The following is a 15,406-nucleotide window of genomic DNA, read 5'->3' as shown; positions in this document are numbered from 1 at the left end:
TGCCGGGAATGAAAATGAATAGGAGGAGTGTCTTGCTGCGTGAGGGCATTTTCTGGTCATGCTAATCAGCACTTATGTAAGGTGTTTGATTCATGGTTGGATGTATTGCGGCAATCAACAAAAGGGTTTCTAGCTTAACATGACATAAGTGCTAAGGCAGAACTGATTCTCTGAAAGGCAGAAAATAGTTTGTGTGCGGTTCCTGTTGAACAGTTCATGTTGATGTGTATGTAAGTGTCTGTATTTAGTACAAACTCAATTCAGCACCAGTTCTATCAAAGTGACAGGCGGATACTTTTGAATAATTGCATGTGTGTGCACTGCACATGCTTGACTGTGCATGGTAACAAATGCACTTCTCGGTCAAGCTGCTTGTCTGGCAAGTTATTAATGTAACTGTATGTCTGTACATGTAAACTGGTGGGGGGAAATCGTTTCTGTCAAAATATTGGCACACTCTATTGCGTTCCAGGGTAAAATCAGCCTGATTGACCTGATACTGCCTATTGTGTCATTAATATTAATCAAACAATATTGACAAAAAGAAAAAAAAAGAAAATCATAAATAAATAAATAGCAACGAGTGGTTGTTTACTATTACTGCGAAATTGATTATTCATGTAACAGAGAATAATTGAAGTTTGCTTTCCACTGTTTTCATTTAATTTGTTAATATTTAAGCTATGTTATAATATTAGTTGTCATTATAATCTTAATAGTCCACATTAGACGTTCAAACTATAAGCAGCTTTGCAAATACATGTCAACTAGCAGTCATTAGAATATTAGTAGACCGTCTGCTTAATATCTGCACACGTTTTATTTTGATGGTCTCCCAGCACACATTCTACTAACTTGAGTAACTTTGCAACTTCATGGCAACTTAATCCACTGTTCCTAATCGTAATCCAAAAGTCTATTAATACTCTGAGAGTTAGTTGGCATGTAGTTGTGAGTTGCAAAGTTAATTGTTTTATGCATCAAAGATGCAGTAAATTGATCGAAAATCACTGTTAATTTGGATTTTCTATACATCATTTTTGGAATCCTGCCTTTCAAAGAATTCCACAGAAATATTAAACAACAAAACTGGTTTCAACATTGATATAAAAAAAATATATATTTATTGAGCTGCAATTCAGCATATTAGAATTATTTCTGAAGCATCACGTGACACTGAATACTGAAGTAATGGCGAGTGAAAATTAAGGTTTGCCATCACAGAAATCAGTTGTATTTAAAAATAATTAAACGTTATATATGAAGCTGGTTTCTCAGTGATCTGTACAGTCATCCGCTTTGAGGTTACAGAGATGAAGTCCTAAATGTAGGCAGCTGAGATATCTCACTCCAGCTGTCACAGTGTTTGTGGGATGGGTCGATCCCAACCCGGCAAAGTGGCCCTCTTAGTTTTCTGTTTTCCTTTAGTGGTCACTGATCTGATAAAGGCTTTGATAGGTGGAAGCAATAAGAGGGAATCTCACCTCGCTCGGTGGAAGCCAAACAGATGAAATCCAGTGGGATTTGGGCTCAAATGTACCCTTGTGAGCAGCAGGGGTGATTAGACAGGAGGCCTGCAGTCAAGGTAAAGCCACATTAAACCAGCTCAGTGTCAAACCCCACTGTAATGCTCTTAGGAGCAGACAGGACGCTGAGCATCTTCAGTGCAGTTTAAAACCCCGAGCGCTCTAGGAAATCTCAGTTGTTGCCGCCCTGTTCAGGAAGCATCTTGAAAGATATCAGTGACTGCTGCTGAAGAGTTGAGATAACATTGCCAATTTTATGGTAAAAAAAAAATTTTTATGGTACTTTATAAGGCAACTTTTATGATTAGGGCTCTGATATATATGAGAAATATAAATCCAAGATATCAGTAAACTTTTGAGTAATTTTCTAGCCCATATCTACATTGTAAAAACGATTTTTCAAAGATGTGTAAAAAAAAAAAAAAAAAAAAAAAAAGTGGATGTGACATACAGCCAAGTATAGTGACCCATACTCTGAATTTGTGCTCTGCATTTAACCAATTCAAAGTGTACATACACATCAGTGAAAATACACAGCGTGAACACACACCCGGAGCAGCTGGGGTTCAGTGCCTTGCTCAAGGGCACCTCAGTCATGGTATTGAAGATGGAGAGAATGCTGTACAGTCACTTCCCCACCTACAATTCCTGCCGGCCCGAGACTCGAACTTGCAACCTTTGAATAACGAGTCTGAATCTCTAACCATCAGGCCAAGACTTCCCCAAAAACCTTTTTTAAAAATTGAGATCCATGCATCATCTGAAAGCAGAATACATAAGCTTTCCATTGATGTATGGTTTATAAGGATCGGACAATATTTGGTTCGGACAACTATTTGAAAATCTGTAATCTGAGGGTGCAAAAATCGCTTTAAGTCCTTAGCAATGCATATTACTAATCAAAAATTAAGTTTTGATGTATTTACTGTAGGAAATAATAATTAGCATTAAAGAAAAATCTATAATTTTGACCCATACAATATATTCTTTGGCTATTGCTAAAAATATACCCCAGTAACTTTGTTTTTATTATTATTATTATTTTTTTTTTTTTTCATGTAGATGATCTGGTGTGTTCTGTTCTGAGTTATCTCTGTGTAAACTTAATTTCCAGAGCTACTCTGAGAGTCACTTCACAAGCATTTCCTGTGTGTTTCCGTTCCAATTAATGCTTTTAAATTAATGTTGTGATAGATTGATTGATTGATTGATTGATTGATTGATTGATTGATTGATTGATTATCAAATGATGCAATTCTAGATTTTTCAAAATTCCTTGATATTTTTGATCATATTGTCCTGTTCTAGTCATGATTTAACAATACTCTCAGTTGTGTACTCAAGGAGCATGAGGTAATTATAGTGAGTGTGTGATACTATAGATGTGAAGGTGCCGTGCTGATTAGAGTTTAATAATGTGTTTAATAATGGCTCCCCAAAAACTTGCTAACAGTGGAAAAATTGTGTGTAAATGTGTGTGGGGTCACTTTTATGCACCAAATTATTATTATTATTTTTTTTTTTTTTTGCATTTGTCGTTTACAATTTGCATATGCAATTTGGTGTCAGTAACTTTTCCTGTTTTGTATTTTTCTTTTCGTTTTTTCTTAAAATTGAAATTTTGATTTGAAAAAAGTACCTAACCCTTTATAATAAGATTAGGAAAGTGACAATTCCACAGGGGGATCCAAATGGCCCTTTGTAATCCTCTGAGAGAGTATTTAATTAGCTCTCTCTCTCTCTCTCTCTCTCTCTCATTATTTCTGTATTCTCTCTTTGCCGTTCAGACTGGTTCTCTTCCTGTCTCTCCCTATTTCTCTCTCCCCTTCCAGTTTTCTCAGTTCTTGCTGTGAAACATCTCTTTTGCCCATCCACAGAGACACAGGACTCCTGTTAGTTAGCTTGCATGCTGAGTTCAGAATGAAAAAAAATGCTCTCCATGCAGACTGCAGCAAATTGCATCTCTCCCTCCCTCTGTTAGCAGGAATGAGAGAGTATATGATGAAGAAAGAGAGAATGAGGGCTGATTGGACTTGAACTGGTTGGGTTAAAAGGGATCAACAAACATCATTGTGAGTGTGTCTCAGGGCCAGAAATTAACCAGATTTCTGGAAGACAAAATAGCATTGTATCTGTTGAAAACATGCATATCTATGGAACACTCGAGTCCTGCATTTATTTTGATATAATGACGGTTAAACTGTACAGTTGACCGTTGGCCCTGGCAACCATAATCCCACATGGAGCCAGTTTCATTCTCTTGCATCATTCTGCCATATTTTCTCGCATAATACCGGGTTAGTAAATTAATATTTAATTTTCATTTTTGTGTCAATATCAAATAAGAATATCCTTATTTGAGATGAGGTGAAATCTAATTCAAAATGCAAATGCCAAGATCCTGAAATGCCAGTTAGTTTAATGCATTAGCAAAAAGGCAATATTTTTTTGTTGTTGTTTTGTTTTGTGTTTGCTTGTTTTACAGAACTATTGATGCAGAGGCTTTAAAAGATTCAGATTAAAATTTCAGCTTTTAATCATGTTTTCATTTGTATTGTAAAACTACCTTGACTTTTTTTTGTTGCACCACGTCTTTCAATTTGACTTTTGATACAGGTGTTGTATATATTAAAACAACTTTTTATGTAATGTAATGATACCTGTATATTACAAACTTCTGTGGAAAGAGCTCTTTTTTTCACAATGTGTAAAGGGCAACAGACACTGCTCTTCCTTGTGTTAACTGATTTAATAACCAGTATGCCATGAATTATTGGACTAGACCTTTACTTGTTTTGTAAGAAGTATGTAATCATTTGTATTATAATAAGTAGCGGTGAAGAATAATATCCTTTCTTTGATGTGTATGTACATACAGCATGTTACATTTACAATCATGTATTTAGCAGACACTTTCTTCCAAAGTGACTTACAGTGCATTCAGGCTATATACATATATTTTTATATATAAGTATGCTGTTGTAATTCTTACTGTATAAACTTGCAGATTATTGAGGACGTTGAGCTTGTTTTTCAGTAACTTAAAGCAGACGGGGAGACATTGTGGCTAAATGCTTTTGTTGCCCTTTTTTCCTGTCTCGAAATGCTGATTAATTTTCTTTCCGCCGTGGCTTTGATCCATAGCTATTTCTTACAGCTCTTCTCGTCTTTTAATGACATTGATTTATGCAGTCATTTGGCAGCTTGTGTTTCCTCTTCCCTGTTGTCCAAGAGTAGTTTTAATTCCGTTTCCATAACAACCTCAAGGCCGTTCCAGCCGTGTTGTATATTGTCTTAATCCCACATTGTTGCTTTTCCCCTTATTACATGCTTCTGCTTTCAGCCTTGTTAGTCAGTTTCCCTTTCACTCATACAAACCTACATTTTGACTTCTTCCATCCTTGATCTGTCTACCATCATCGAGGTGAAAGATTTCCTCTAAATCTCTGATGCATGTCTTTCTGTGTATGGATCTGGAACCACCAGCTGCTGTGCCAGTACAGTGAGCAGAGAGGAAGTTTAGGAACTTTATTCAGAAGGAGGCTGTGATGTTTATCAGTTGTGCACGATCGCTGATGGCCCTCTGGCTCCATGGCATTCATCCATCTATCAGAGCTCCTGAGAGGCCTTCTCCAGTCAACTCTTTCTCCCCAAAGGCTTTCAGTGTCTATATCCATCTCTCCCACTGCGACTGCTTCTGACTGGCAGGTCATGTTAAGCAGCTCCGCACACAGGCACCCTGATGCTCTCACGGTGCTTCAGGGAGCATTTAGGGTGAGCATAACTGTTCTGCTTTTTAGCAAAGAGAGTGTGAGGGTTCATGCACTTCAGAGTACTGTGTAGACTGTGAAAACAAGTTGCTATACATTTGGTGCAGTATGCAAACTCGTTTGGTTTGAGTGGTATAAAGTTACAGTGTAATGTTACAATTGTGTCCGCTGGTAAAGGAGATCTCAAGTGCGGTTTAATAAAGAAGAAATTTAACCAGATGCAGAAACCTATAGACTGTATTGTAGATAGAGCCTTCCAGCACTGACAGCTTTTTTATGTGTTGTTGTAACACCACCTTTTATGTATCTATTTATTAAATATTTTTACGGTAACACTTTGTTTAAAAGGCCAAATTCTCGCTTTTAACAAACCATTAACTATTAAGGTAGTTGGTAGGTTTAGGTATTGGGTAGGATTAGGAATTTAGAATATGGTCATGCAGAATATGTGCTTTATAAGTACTTATAAACAGCCAATATGTTAATAACAGGCACCTTAATAAACAACTAGTGAATAGTGAGAATTGGTCTCTATACTAAAGTGTTACTTTCTTTTGCTTTCAGAAAATGAAAAACATGTTCATCCAGACGGGTAGATAAATAAATAATAAGAATAAAAAATAAAAATTGACAGACGATTTTAATGAAAGTGATTTATTTATAAAGGCTTCAAATGGGGCTCATCCAGTCGTATTGCTATTGTGTTGGGTTTTTTTTCTTCTTCTAAAGTGTTATGTAATGTTAAGCTTATCGTTCATTTGTTATGAATAATCTTACTTGTTGTTTTGCGTCAAGCCCTGCCTCAACCACCAACCCACACTGTCATTTTTATGTCACTACAATATTGAAAAAATAGACATTATTTTACATGCTACATCTATTCATTTAGCAGATGCTTTTATACAAAGAGATTTTATAATGAGGAACATCACAAGCAATTTACCATAAAAACGAACAATATTTGCAGTACACAAGCCGAAGCAAAATAGCTTTTTTTCTTCCTTTTTAACTGTTATTAAACACACACACAAAAAAGGGTTTACTTATTAATAACGTCTTAATGTAATTAATTTCACAAGTCAAAACAATGATTTTCCTTCATTAAATCAAACTAAAAGTATCCAACAAAACTACATTCAAGGGTATTTAAGGTATAAAAAGACTCATTGAGGTAATAAGCTTACCACAGTGTAGGAACAGTCTTTACTCATGGTGGTTGATGTATAGTTATGTAATATTTGTTGAATTTTTCGCAAAAATAACTATATTGTGCTCTATACTGTTACTGTGATATCAGATTGTGGCCATGGCGCCCACTCAATGAGTCAAACTGCTAGATTTTGGTGGCAGGAAATGGTCTACTGATGATTCTGTCCTTGTAAATAATGACCTTTGCATAAGTCTGAACACTGCTCTGGATGTGGTTGAGTCAACCGTGTGTTTTGTTGTGAGCAGCTTTTGCTGTACACACACACAAAAAAAATGCAGTGACCTTATAGCCTGTTATGAGCTTGGATTAGCTGAGACACACTCCTGACACACCTGAGGGATTCGCTTTCTCTTTCTGTGCCCTCACACATTCTCTCTCTCTCTCTCTCTCTCTCGTTCTCGCTCGCTCGCTATCTCACTCTCTCTCTATATATATCGATCTTAATAAGGCTCTCTTGCCCACCTCCTCTATCTATTAATCAATTATTAATAATAATTTTGTATTGATCCAAACCTAGAGCTTAACTTAATCTTTTTCTAAGCCTCCCCCACTAACTCCAGCTTCCCTCGTCCTCTCTTCCTCGCTGCTCTTGTGTGTGAGGCAGCAGGTGTGCTGTCACAGGCAATGAAAGGGCCAATCACCTGGGGAATCAAAGAACCCGTGACTCTGTCACTCCACACATCTTCTGACAGACAGCCCACTATTTATACCTCTCCCAGGGAAAAAAAGTGAGAGCAAGGGAGGAATTTCATTAGGAAGAGAGAGGAAAAAAAAAGAAATAAATGGAAATTGGGCGAAGCTTCTGAAGGGGCGATTGAACGAGTGTGAAATGTTACGAAAAGGGGAGAAGACACCAGCCTGTTTTTTTTTTTCTGTTTTACGGCTGACAGTTTTCATTCTTTTTGGCCTTTAGCTTTTTTCACTTATGCATGATGATACCATGTCGTCCATAAATGTATGCTGAAACTGTCTCTAGTTCGGTCGCTTTGCAAGGCGATGATTGTGAGAAAGAAGGAATGTTTAATGAGGCGACGAAGCAGCTAAACGTAGCAAGCTCTGCCACGAGGAAAACACTCCACTCATTAGTATCTGCCATTCTCTCCAACTTGCATTTAAATGTGCCTCTGCATCTGTGATGTTTTGTAGCTCACTTTTTTTTGGTGAAAAATAAACATCAAAAGTCAAAACTTAGATTCTGAAACTGCTCTGAGGTCGTGCTGTGAAGAAACCCATATCATGACACAGTCACGCAGGGCCCTGTCATGCTTTCTGTCCTGTGTCACAAACTGGAGATATCAAACAAAATATGCAATTAAAACAAAGCACTCCAGCTATTTTTAAATGGCTTGTTTTTTGTTTAGTTGTTGTTCTGTTCTTCTTTATCTGATTTGATACATTTATTGATTACATGCATTTCTTAGTACACTTTGAGTGAATTGAGAATGAGTGTGTAAATCTTTATATTTACAGGTCCTGACTGGTATACGGTGAGAGTGGATTTGACGGTGATGGACGTCAATGATAATGCCCCAGAATGGACGATGGTCCCTTTCCCGTACCTGAGTGTGGTCTCTGCGAATGCTCCAGCAAACACTCTAGTCTACAAGCTTCAAGCCAGAGATGGTGACGACGGCATTAATGGAGAGGTGGAATACTTCCTGTCTGACGGTGAGCAGATTTCCATCTATGTTAAAAAAGAGTTGTGTGCATTTTTTTTAGCTTTCTTTGATAAGTAGAAGGTCCAAAAGAATAGCAATTATCTGAAATAGACAGCTTTTGTAACATTAAGTCTTTACTATCACTTTTGATTAATTGAATGCTTTCTTTCAAAAAAAAAAAAAAAAAAAAAAAAAAACTTACTGACCTCAAACTTTTGAACAATAGTGTATAATGTTTCCTGAGCAGCAAACCAGCATATTAAAATGATTTCTGAAGGATCAAGTGGCACTGAAGACTGGAGTAATAGCTGCTGAAAATTAATCTTTGCCCTCACAGGAATATATTTCATTAAAAAAATGTATTAAAATAGAAAACAGTTCTTTTAAATTGCAAAAATAAATTTAAAATAATAATGATGTCGCAATATTCCTTTTTATGCTGTATTTTATATTAATAAAATAATGGCAACACTTGATCTAACAGTAATGTATTAAATAACAGTGAACAACATGCACTGTTTTTCATTATTCATTTATATTTGCTCATAATATGTTAATAATAATTAATACAAGTTGGAGGTGTTAGTTAGATGATACCTAATGCATTAGCAAATTGAACCTAATTGCAAAGTGTTGCATTTAACGTGCATGAGAATGAAAAGGTTTGTTATACGACAGGCGGTGACGGGAGATTTGAGGTGGACAGGAAGAACGGTCATGTGCGGACGACAGGCCTCCCCCTGCAGAGGGACAGAGAATACCTGCTCACAGTGGTGGCTGCTGACCGGCAGGGCAGCCGCAGTCCTCCCGCTGTAGTGTCCATCATCGCTGGCCCAAGAGCTCCTCAATTCACCAACGTGTCTTATACAATCTCCATACCAGAAAACACACCAGAAGGCCAACCGTGAGTAAATCCAAAACGCACACTCACAAACACACACCCAATCTCGTAAATGCAGCAAATCTTATTTCCATAGAGTAATTCTAGCACGCCCTAAATGCATCTCCCACGCCGTGAGAACACCGCTTATCCATCAGGGTAACAAATAGAAACAGGATCATGCTGCACTTACAGCCATCCGTGTGCCCTCTGCTTCCCGCTGGAGCATAGCTTGTGTGAGTCATCGTGTACTACACGATGCAAAATTCATGAAATAATGATCTTTGACTATGTCAGGGTACTGTGATATGCATTAAAAATGCATGAACTTCAGAACTTTGTTCTGCTCGTATAGACAGCCTTGAGAGGTTAACCATGCATTTCACCAATTAATTTATAGGATAAAAGCCTCTCTCTTTTTTTGTATTATTTATTTAAATTTGCTCCCACATATAGATGACAAATGGACCCTTTATTACTTTGTCTTGGTACAGTCAGTGTTAATTGTGTAGCCCTTTGATATTAGATGAGTCACTGAGAAATGACTTGCATGATGCTGCTACAGGGAAGAATGATTAGCCGTGCCCTACACAGATGTATTAAATCAGACTTTGCCTTGTAGCAAATTATCCTAAATCCATGTGGAATAAGTGCCTACTAGATCCATTTATGGCAGCTGCATGTCATTAAATATGCATTGCACGCTGCAGTGTATTATTTTCCTCATACACACCTGTGTTTCCGCTATATTGTTGCTTTTATTAAACTTAGACTTGGCACCCACAGGCAGATCTTACTGAATCAGGTTTGCTTCATCATAGCTATACAAAAATATGGTTAATGTTAGGATAAGTATATTGCTCATGGCACCAAAGTGGTGTGACGCTAATCTTATCCTCAAACATTCTGGTCTCTGCCAGACAGCAGAGGCAGACCAAGCCAACAAGCAACCTCTGCCAATGGGAATGGAGTTGTAATAACCACAATACCTGACAGGAAGTCACATTTACCTCTGTTCGTCTGCCGTTAAGCTTCTTTGGGATTATCAAAATACATTAATGTCAATTTTGACTGCTTGACTGCATGATTATCATCATTTTGCCTTTATTTTGTAGTTTCGGAATGTATAAAAAAAAATAAAAAAATGAAACTAAACTGAAAAGCTCCCATAAATGAAAAATATTATTTAACAGACCGTTTTTGTTTTTGAAACATGTATAATAAAATGTTCAGATATTTTCTTATAAAATATTTTGTATATAGGGGTCAGTATCACCAGAGAGTGCCTTTCAACCCTCACAATACTTAAACATGGTGGTTTAATTTCCCCTTTGCTTTGTCATATCATAAATAAAAGACTCTCCCACACATTATTTTAGATAATTATGGGCCATTATTCAAAGCCATAAGATATGTCTGCCCTTTCATGGACATATATTACTGTTAAGTACGTTTTCATTGCAAAATTAAAATGCAGGTTATATTTCTGAATGGTATGATGTCCCTTTCCTTAACAGGGTTATTACATTTTTTTTTAATAATAATAATAATAATGATAATAATACATCAATATAATTACATTCTCAAACTCATTGATTACCCCCCCCCCCCAATTCCTTTTAGATTTTAGCAATATTAACTACAAATGAATGCTATGTCCACCCTGTCATGTTTATGTCCTCTCTATTTAGTCTAAGTGGCAGACAGGGTGGACATTTTGAGCTACAATTAGCATGTTAGCTGTGACTAGCTAAATATTTAGTCTGACTGTTGAAGAGAATTTGGTATATTTACTTACATATTTTGAAAATAATTTATTCGAATCACTTCTTGAATAATTTATGCCGACAGGGTGGACTTCTTAAGCTCTGACAAAATTAAGCAAACTAATACAAAGAAAATTTGTTAAATGAAAAGTCACCAACTTATTCACCTCAGCTGCTGAAATTCCCGCCACTGAAGAGACAAAAAATATGTTGTCCTGATGTTACTAAAGTGGATGGCCTTTTCTTAAAGGAGCGGATTCCCCAATACGACAGGGTGGACAACCATTCAAGAGACATGGACGGTCTCTTTTTTTTTTATTAAATAAAAATATAGTTTTCATTTCAATGATCCATACACTCAAATTTCCTTAACAAAATATTAACAGGATTATTTATTTTATGATATGACAATATTCTACTATCATTCAGATTTAATGAGCAGTGCATTGGGCATAGCAAAATAACACACAATAAAATAAATAAATCTCGAAAATGTATCAAGTCAGTTCATAATAATTTTTATGTTTAGTTATCATGGCAATTGAGTTATTAATGTACAGGAGACCAGAAGGCACCCTACAGTGTCATTGATAACGGCACTTAAAAAAATAAAAATAAATCAAAATAAACTGAGTGCCATGCATTATTCTCCACATGCAATGCAATCTCAACCCTAAACATGTTTTGTCAAAACAGCTGGTATTGTCCACTTTCAAGGCATCGCGAGTTCACAATTGACAGCAGGAGCCGACAAGCGCCCTTGTTGTTTGTGAACAGAAGCTAATAAGTCAATTTTAGTGAATCAGCACGCTGTATTCAGGTCATGTGACAAGCCTGCTAGTCACTTTGAAAAGACACGCTAGCTGAGAGGAGTTTTGTCAAAGCTGACTAAAAGTGATCAAGGATAGATCATTTCAATGAACACGATGAACCCGTGATATCTTCTTCGTGGCATAAAAGGAAAATAAAAAATGTAATAACAGTCATCTGGAGGACAGATGTACCTTCAATGAAAGTCACAATAGAGGATTTTTTTAAGCATCAGGATGAAACAAAGTGATAGGTATTTGATCTATTTCATCCAAAATGAGGAGAACAACTTTCCCATTCACGCTTGCTTTCTTCAGTAACGGGTTTGTTTTGCTTCCAATATATGTGATAACCAGCACAATACCGTATCTTCTTTGATGCTGAGTAATTGTAATATTTACACAAGATCAATGAGCCTGTGGTGAATCTCTTACCTTCTGTACCTATTTCCATTTCTCTTTACATTTACTTCCTCAACAGACATTCCCTAACCTAACCACATTCAGTTACGAGCAAATGTGTATAGAGATAATTCGTTCACCTTGGAAGTTAGAATGATAGAAACTTCTATTTAACAGATATCCATATTAGCTAAGAAGCCCTTGGTCCACTTATCGTTTTAACCCATTCTTCTTTCCTTTTATGTTTGTTCATTTGTAGAACAATAATCATAATTGTTTACTCAATAATCAATTATCGTCAATCAGGTTGTCTCTCTTTTTGTCTTTTCTTATTCAGCTTCCTTGTCACTCCAGCAGTGTCCTTCCAAAAGCAGCCAGTAACTTACAGCCTGCTCATCAATCCCAGCAGTCTTTTCAGCATGCAGCCAGAGACGGGGGAGATCAGCCTGACCCGTACTCTAGACTACGAGAGTGACCAGCACCGCTACCTGCTGCTGGTGCGGGCCAGCGAGAGTCAGGACAGTCTCAGCAGTGCTGCCGAGGTGAGTGCTCTCATATTGCTAAGGGTTGATTGGTTTTGTACCTTCGTTGCTTGTATATGTGGTACATAATAGATCGTTTTAGTATTTCAATTTCTGTATTTCTAAAACATTTTTATACAGCGCTGCAGATTTTGTTCAGAGTGTGGGTAGAAAATGGTTCATTATCTCTTGGTTCACAAGACTATCTTCATTACTTCCAGAGTAAGATCTAATGAGTGATGTATAATAAGTTTGTGCTCGTAATGAAAAGTACAGTAGCGGAAATGTATTCATTAGGTAGTTTATGGGGAAAAACATGAATGTTACAGTATAATGACTGGCAAGGAGACTGCTGAAAGAGATCTTCAGTATTATGTATTTTTCGAGGGAATTTGACTTCAAAAGAAATGTACTAGAAATGGCAGTTAAATAAATGTGCAATGGAAAAAGATGACTGTCGATATCTGCACTAACAACTGTTATCATTTTTCAAAATTAGTGATTGTTTGATGGGAAGTGATTCATGCCATTCACACATCCACAGACAAATAACTGCATCATATCAAGGACTTGTATGATTATGGCTGTCCATTCACTGTCATTTTGTATGTAAAAACTATGTGGTTTTATATATATAGACTGACAGTTTGTTGTTTTTAATAAGGGATCACGGCTACCAGGATAAAATGAATTAATATGAATCCATATAAAAACGCATATTAGACCCACAAAATTCCCCTAAATTTTGTCCCAACCAGCCAAACACAGTTGTCTGAACAAACACTTCCATATTGTATTGCGATTTGCAAGCTCCCAGCACTGCAGCATGAATAAATTATGAGGTTACTGTGTTATAATCGTATTATTTTATTGCATTATTTATGTTGCTGTGCTCCCCCCCCCCCCCCCCACCAAATCTCTGTTTGTTATTTTTTGGTGATTTTAAGAACTCATTATTTTATTTATTTGCTGACTGTTACTGTTTAAAATCTGTGTGTTAAGTTGCGTGTTAAATGTACGCTCATTCCAGTTTATATATAATATATAAACTTCACTTCTATTTTTATTAGGATAGACTGTTGATAATATTCATGTTATTTATACTTTCCATTCAAATTTTGGTCACTTAGGCTGAGAGAAAAACAAACAAACAAGCAAGAGGGTTGGGAAATGTAAAGGCAACAATTTAGCTGAAATCAAAGCGATGCCTAGCAGTCCCGTTCATTCATTTTACTGTTACATTCCCCTGGAGGATGTAGTCTCGCCTCATCCTGACTTGATCTGGCTGCTCGGTGATCCATACATCTGTCCCGGCCTGAGGCAGGCCATTCAAGATCCCAGCTATTAGCTTGGGAATGTCACAAAACAATGCAGCCACCGTGTGACTAACTGCAGATGGGGAGCAAGAGGGCATACAGACAAAAACACCACACTAAAAGACTTACAGACCCTTTTGACTTGAAGAGTCCCATGAGACGTGGTCCCGAGAGAAATTTGTCTGTTGCATTCTCTGCATACAGTTACACCACAGCCCATCTGTCACCCTGAAATCACTCTCTATAACTCTTCTCACATCAGTTTCTGGAGACCCCAAAACACCTGTGCTAAAGCACCAGTCACAACAAACAAAACAAGCACGGTTTAAAAAGACATAATTAACAATGATGCAAAATGAACAGGCTTTAAAGTCAAGAATTATGGCCATTCAGTCACAGTTATTAGGGTTCGCACAATAATGGACAATCTGAAAACATCAGCGGTATTTGTAATTGTTTTCCAGGCCTGCAAAAGACATGGAAATTTCTGTATTGGCTATACATATCCATTTATTATCTTCTATAAAAAATATAATGTTTTTGAAAGAAGTGTCTTATGGTGTTTGTTTTATTATAAATAAATAAATAAAAATTCTGTAAAAACAATAATATTGTGAATGCAATTAACACTTTAATGTAAAACAATTACTTTACATTTATTTTAGTTGATTTAAAATACAATTGTAATGTTTTCTATTATATAATATATAATATTATTATGGTTGTTCATTTTGTGTGTGTTATAAGTAAAAAAAAAGAAATTAAGTTAATTTAATAACAACAACAACAATAATAATAATAATAATAATAATAATAATAATAATAATAATAATAATAATAATAACAATTACAATAATAACAACAACAATAATAATAATAATAATAATAATAATAATAATAATAATAATATTATTATTATTATAACGGTACTGTATTTAACCCTTATCAAATAATCACAAGCTGATTGCTCTAAATTGTAAGATATTTGTACTCTAAGACTGTATCATTCATATCAGATCAGCTTTGATATATCATCTTTGGTTATCATTGCTTTTTCTATCAACAGAATAACCACTGAGAGTAAAATTTATAAAACCAGACTATGAACAGTTACTGAGATTACAAAACTTTACCTCAGGGAAAGACTTCCTGTCTTGTAGCTCTTCTTTTGATTTAGCCTTATATGAAGGCGTTTTATTTCTTGTGATTTTGGATTATGGTCTCTGTTAGTGTTAGAAATATGAGTAACATTGTAGACTCTGAACTGTAGTCACCATTTTGACCATTTCTGACTCTGCCTGTCTATTTTAATCTTTCCAGTCTCTGGAATTGAAGTGAGTAGGTTATTAAAGTCACTTAGCAACTGCCAGGAAGCTTGAGCAACAGAGTCAGGGCAAAAGCACTCACACAGTGTTTTTTCCTCCTCCAGACAGCAACTTTCAGCGTCATTCAGTCTTATGGGAGGCATTAGGTGCCTCTTTCAGCTTCCCTGATGGAACAAATTGGAAAGAACCATAACATGCCCATGTGTGTTGAGATTCGCTACTT

The 15,406-nt window shown here is 36.2% G+C and overlaps 1 protein-coding gene across 2 annotated transcripts in view; it reads left to right on the top strand.

Annotated features, from left to right (window-relative positions):
- si:ch211-186j3.6 (neural-cadherin) overlaps positions 1 to 15,406 on the top strand; it is a 298,085-nt gene that overhangs the window by 130,486 nt on the left and 152,193 nt on the right. For both annotated transcript variants that reach the window (XM_052561240.1, XM_052561239.1), the window contains 3 exons: positions 7,977 to 8,174; positions 8,843 to 9,068; positions 12,359 to 12,563. In XM_052561240.1, the coding sequence (XP_052417200.1) occupies positions 8,015 to 8,174; positions 8,843 to 9,068; positions 12,359 to 12,563 (591 nt within the window). In that variant the 5' untranslated portion in view covers positions 7,977 to 8,014. The remainder of the gene's footprint in view (positions 1 to 7,976; positions 8,175 to 8,842; positions 9,069 to 12,358; positions 12,564 to 15,406) is intronic.

Source organism: Carassius gibelio, chromosome B7 (assembly GCF_023724105.1).
Source record: "Carassius gibelio isolate Cgi1373 ecotype wild population from Czech Republic chromosome B7, carGib1.2-hapl.c, whole genome shotgun sequence".
In the NCBI taxonomy this organism is placed as follows: domain Eukaryota; kingdom Metazoa; phylum Chordata; class Actinopteri; order Cypriniformes; family Cyprinidae; genus Carassius; species Carassius gibelio.
Note: the sequence above shows the minus strand (reverse complement) of the source record. Positions and strands in the feature narration are given on the sequence as shown.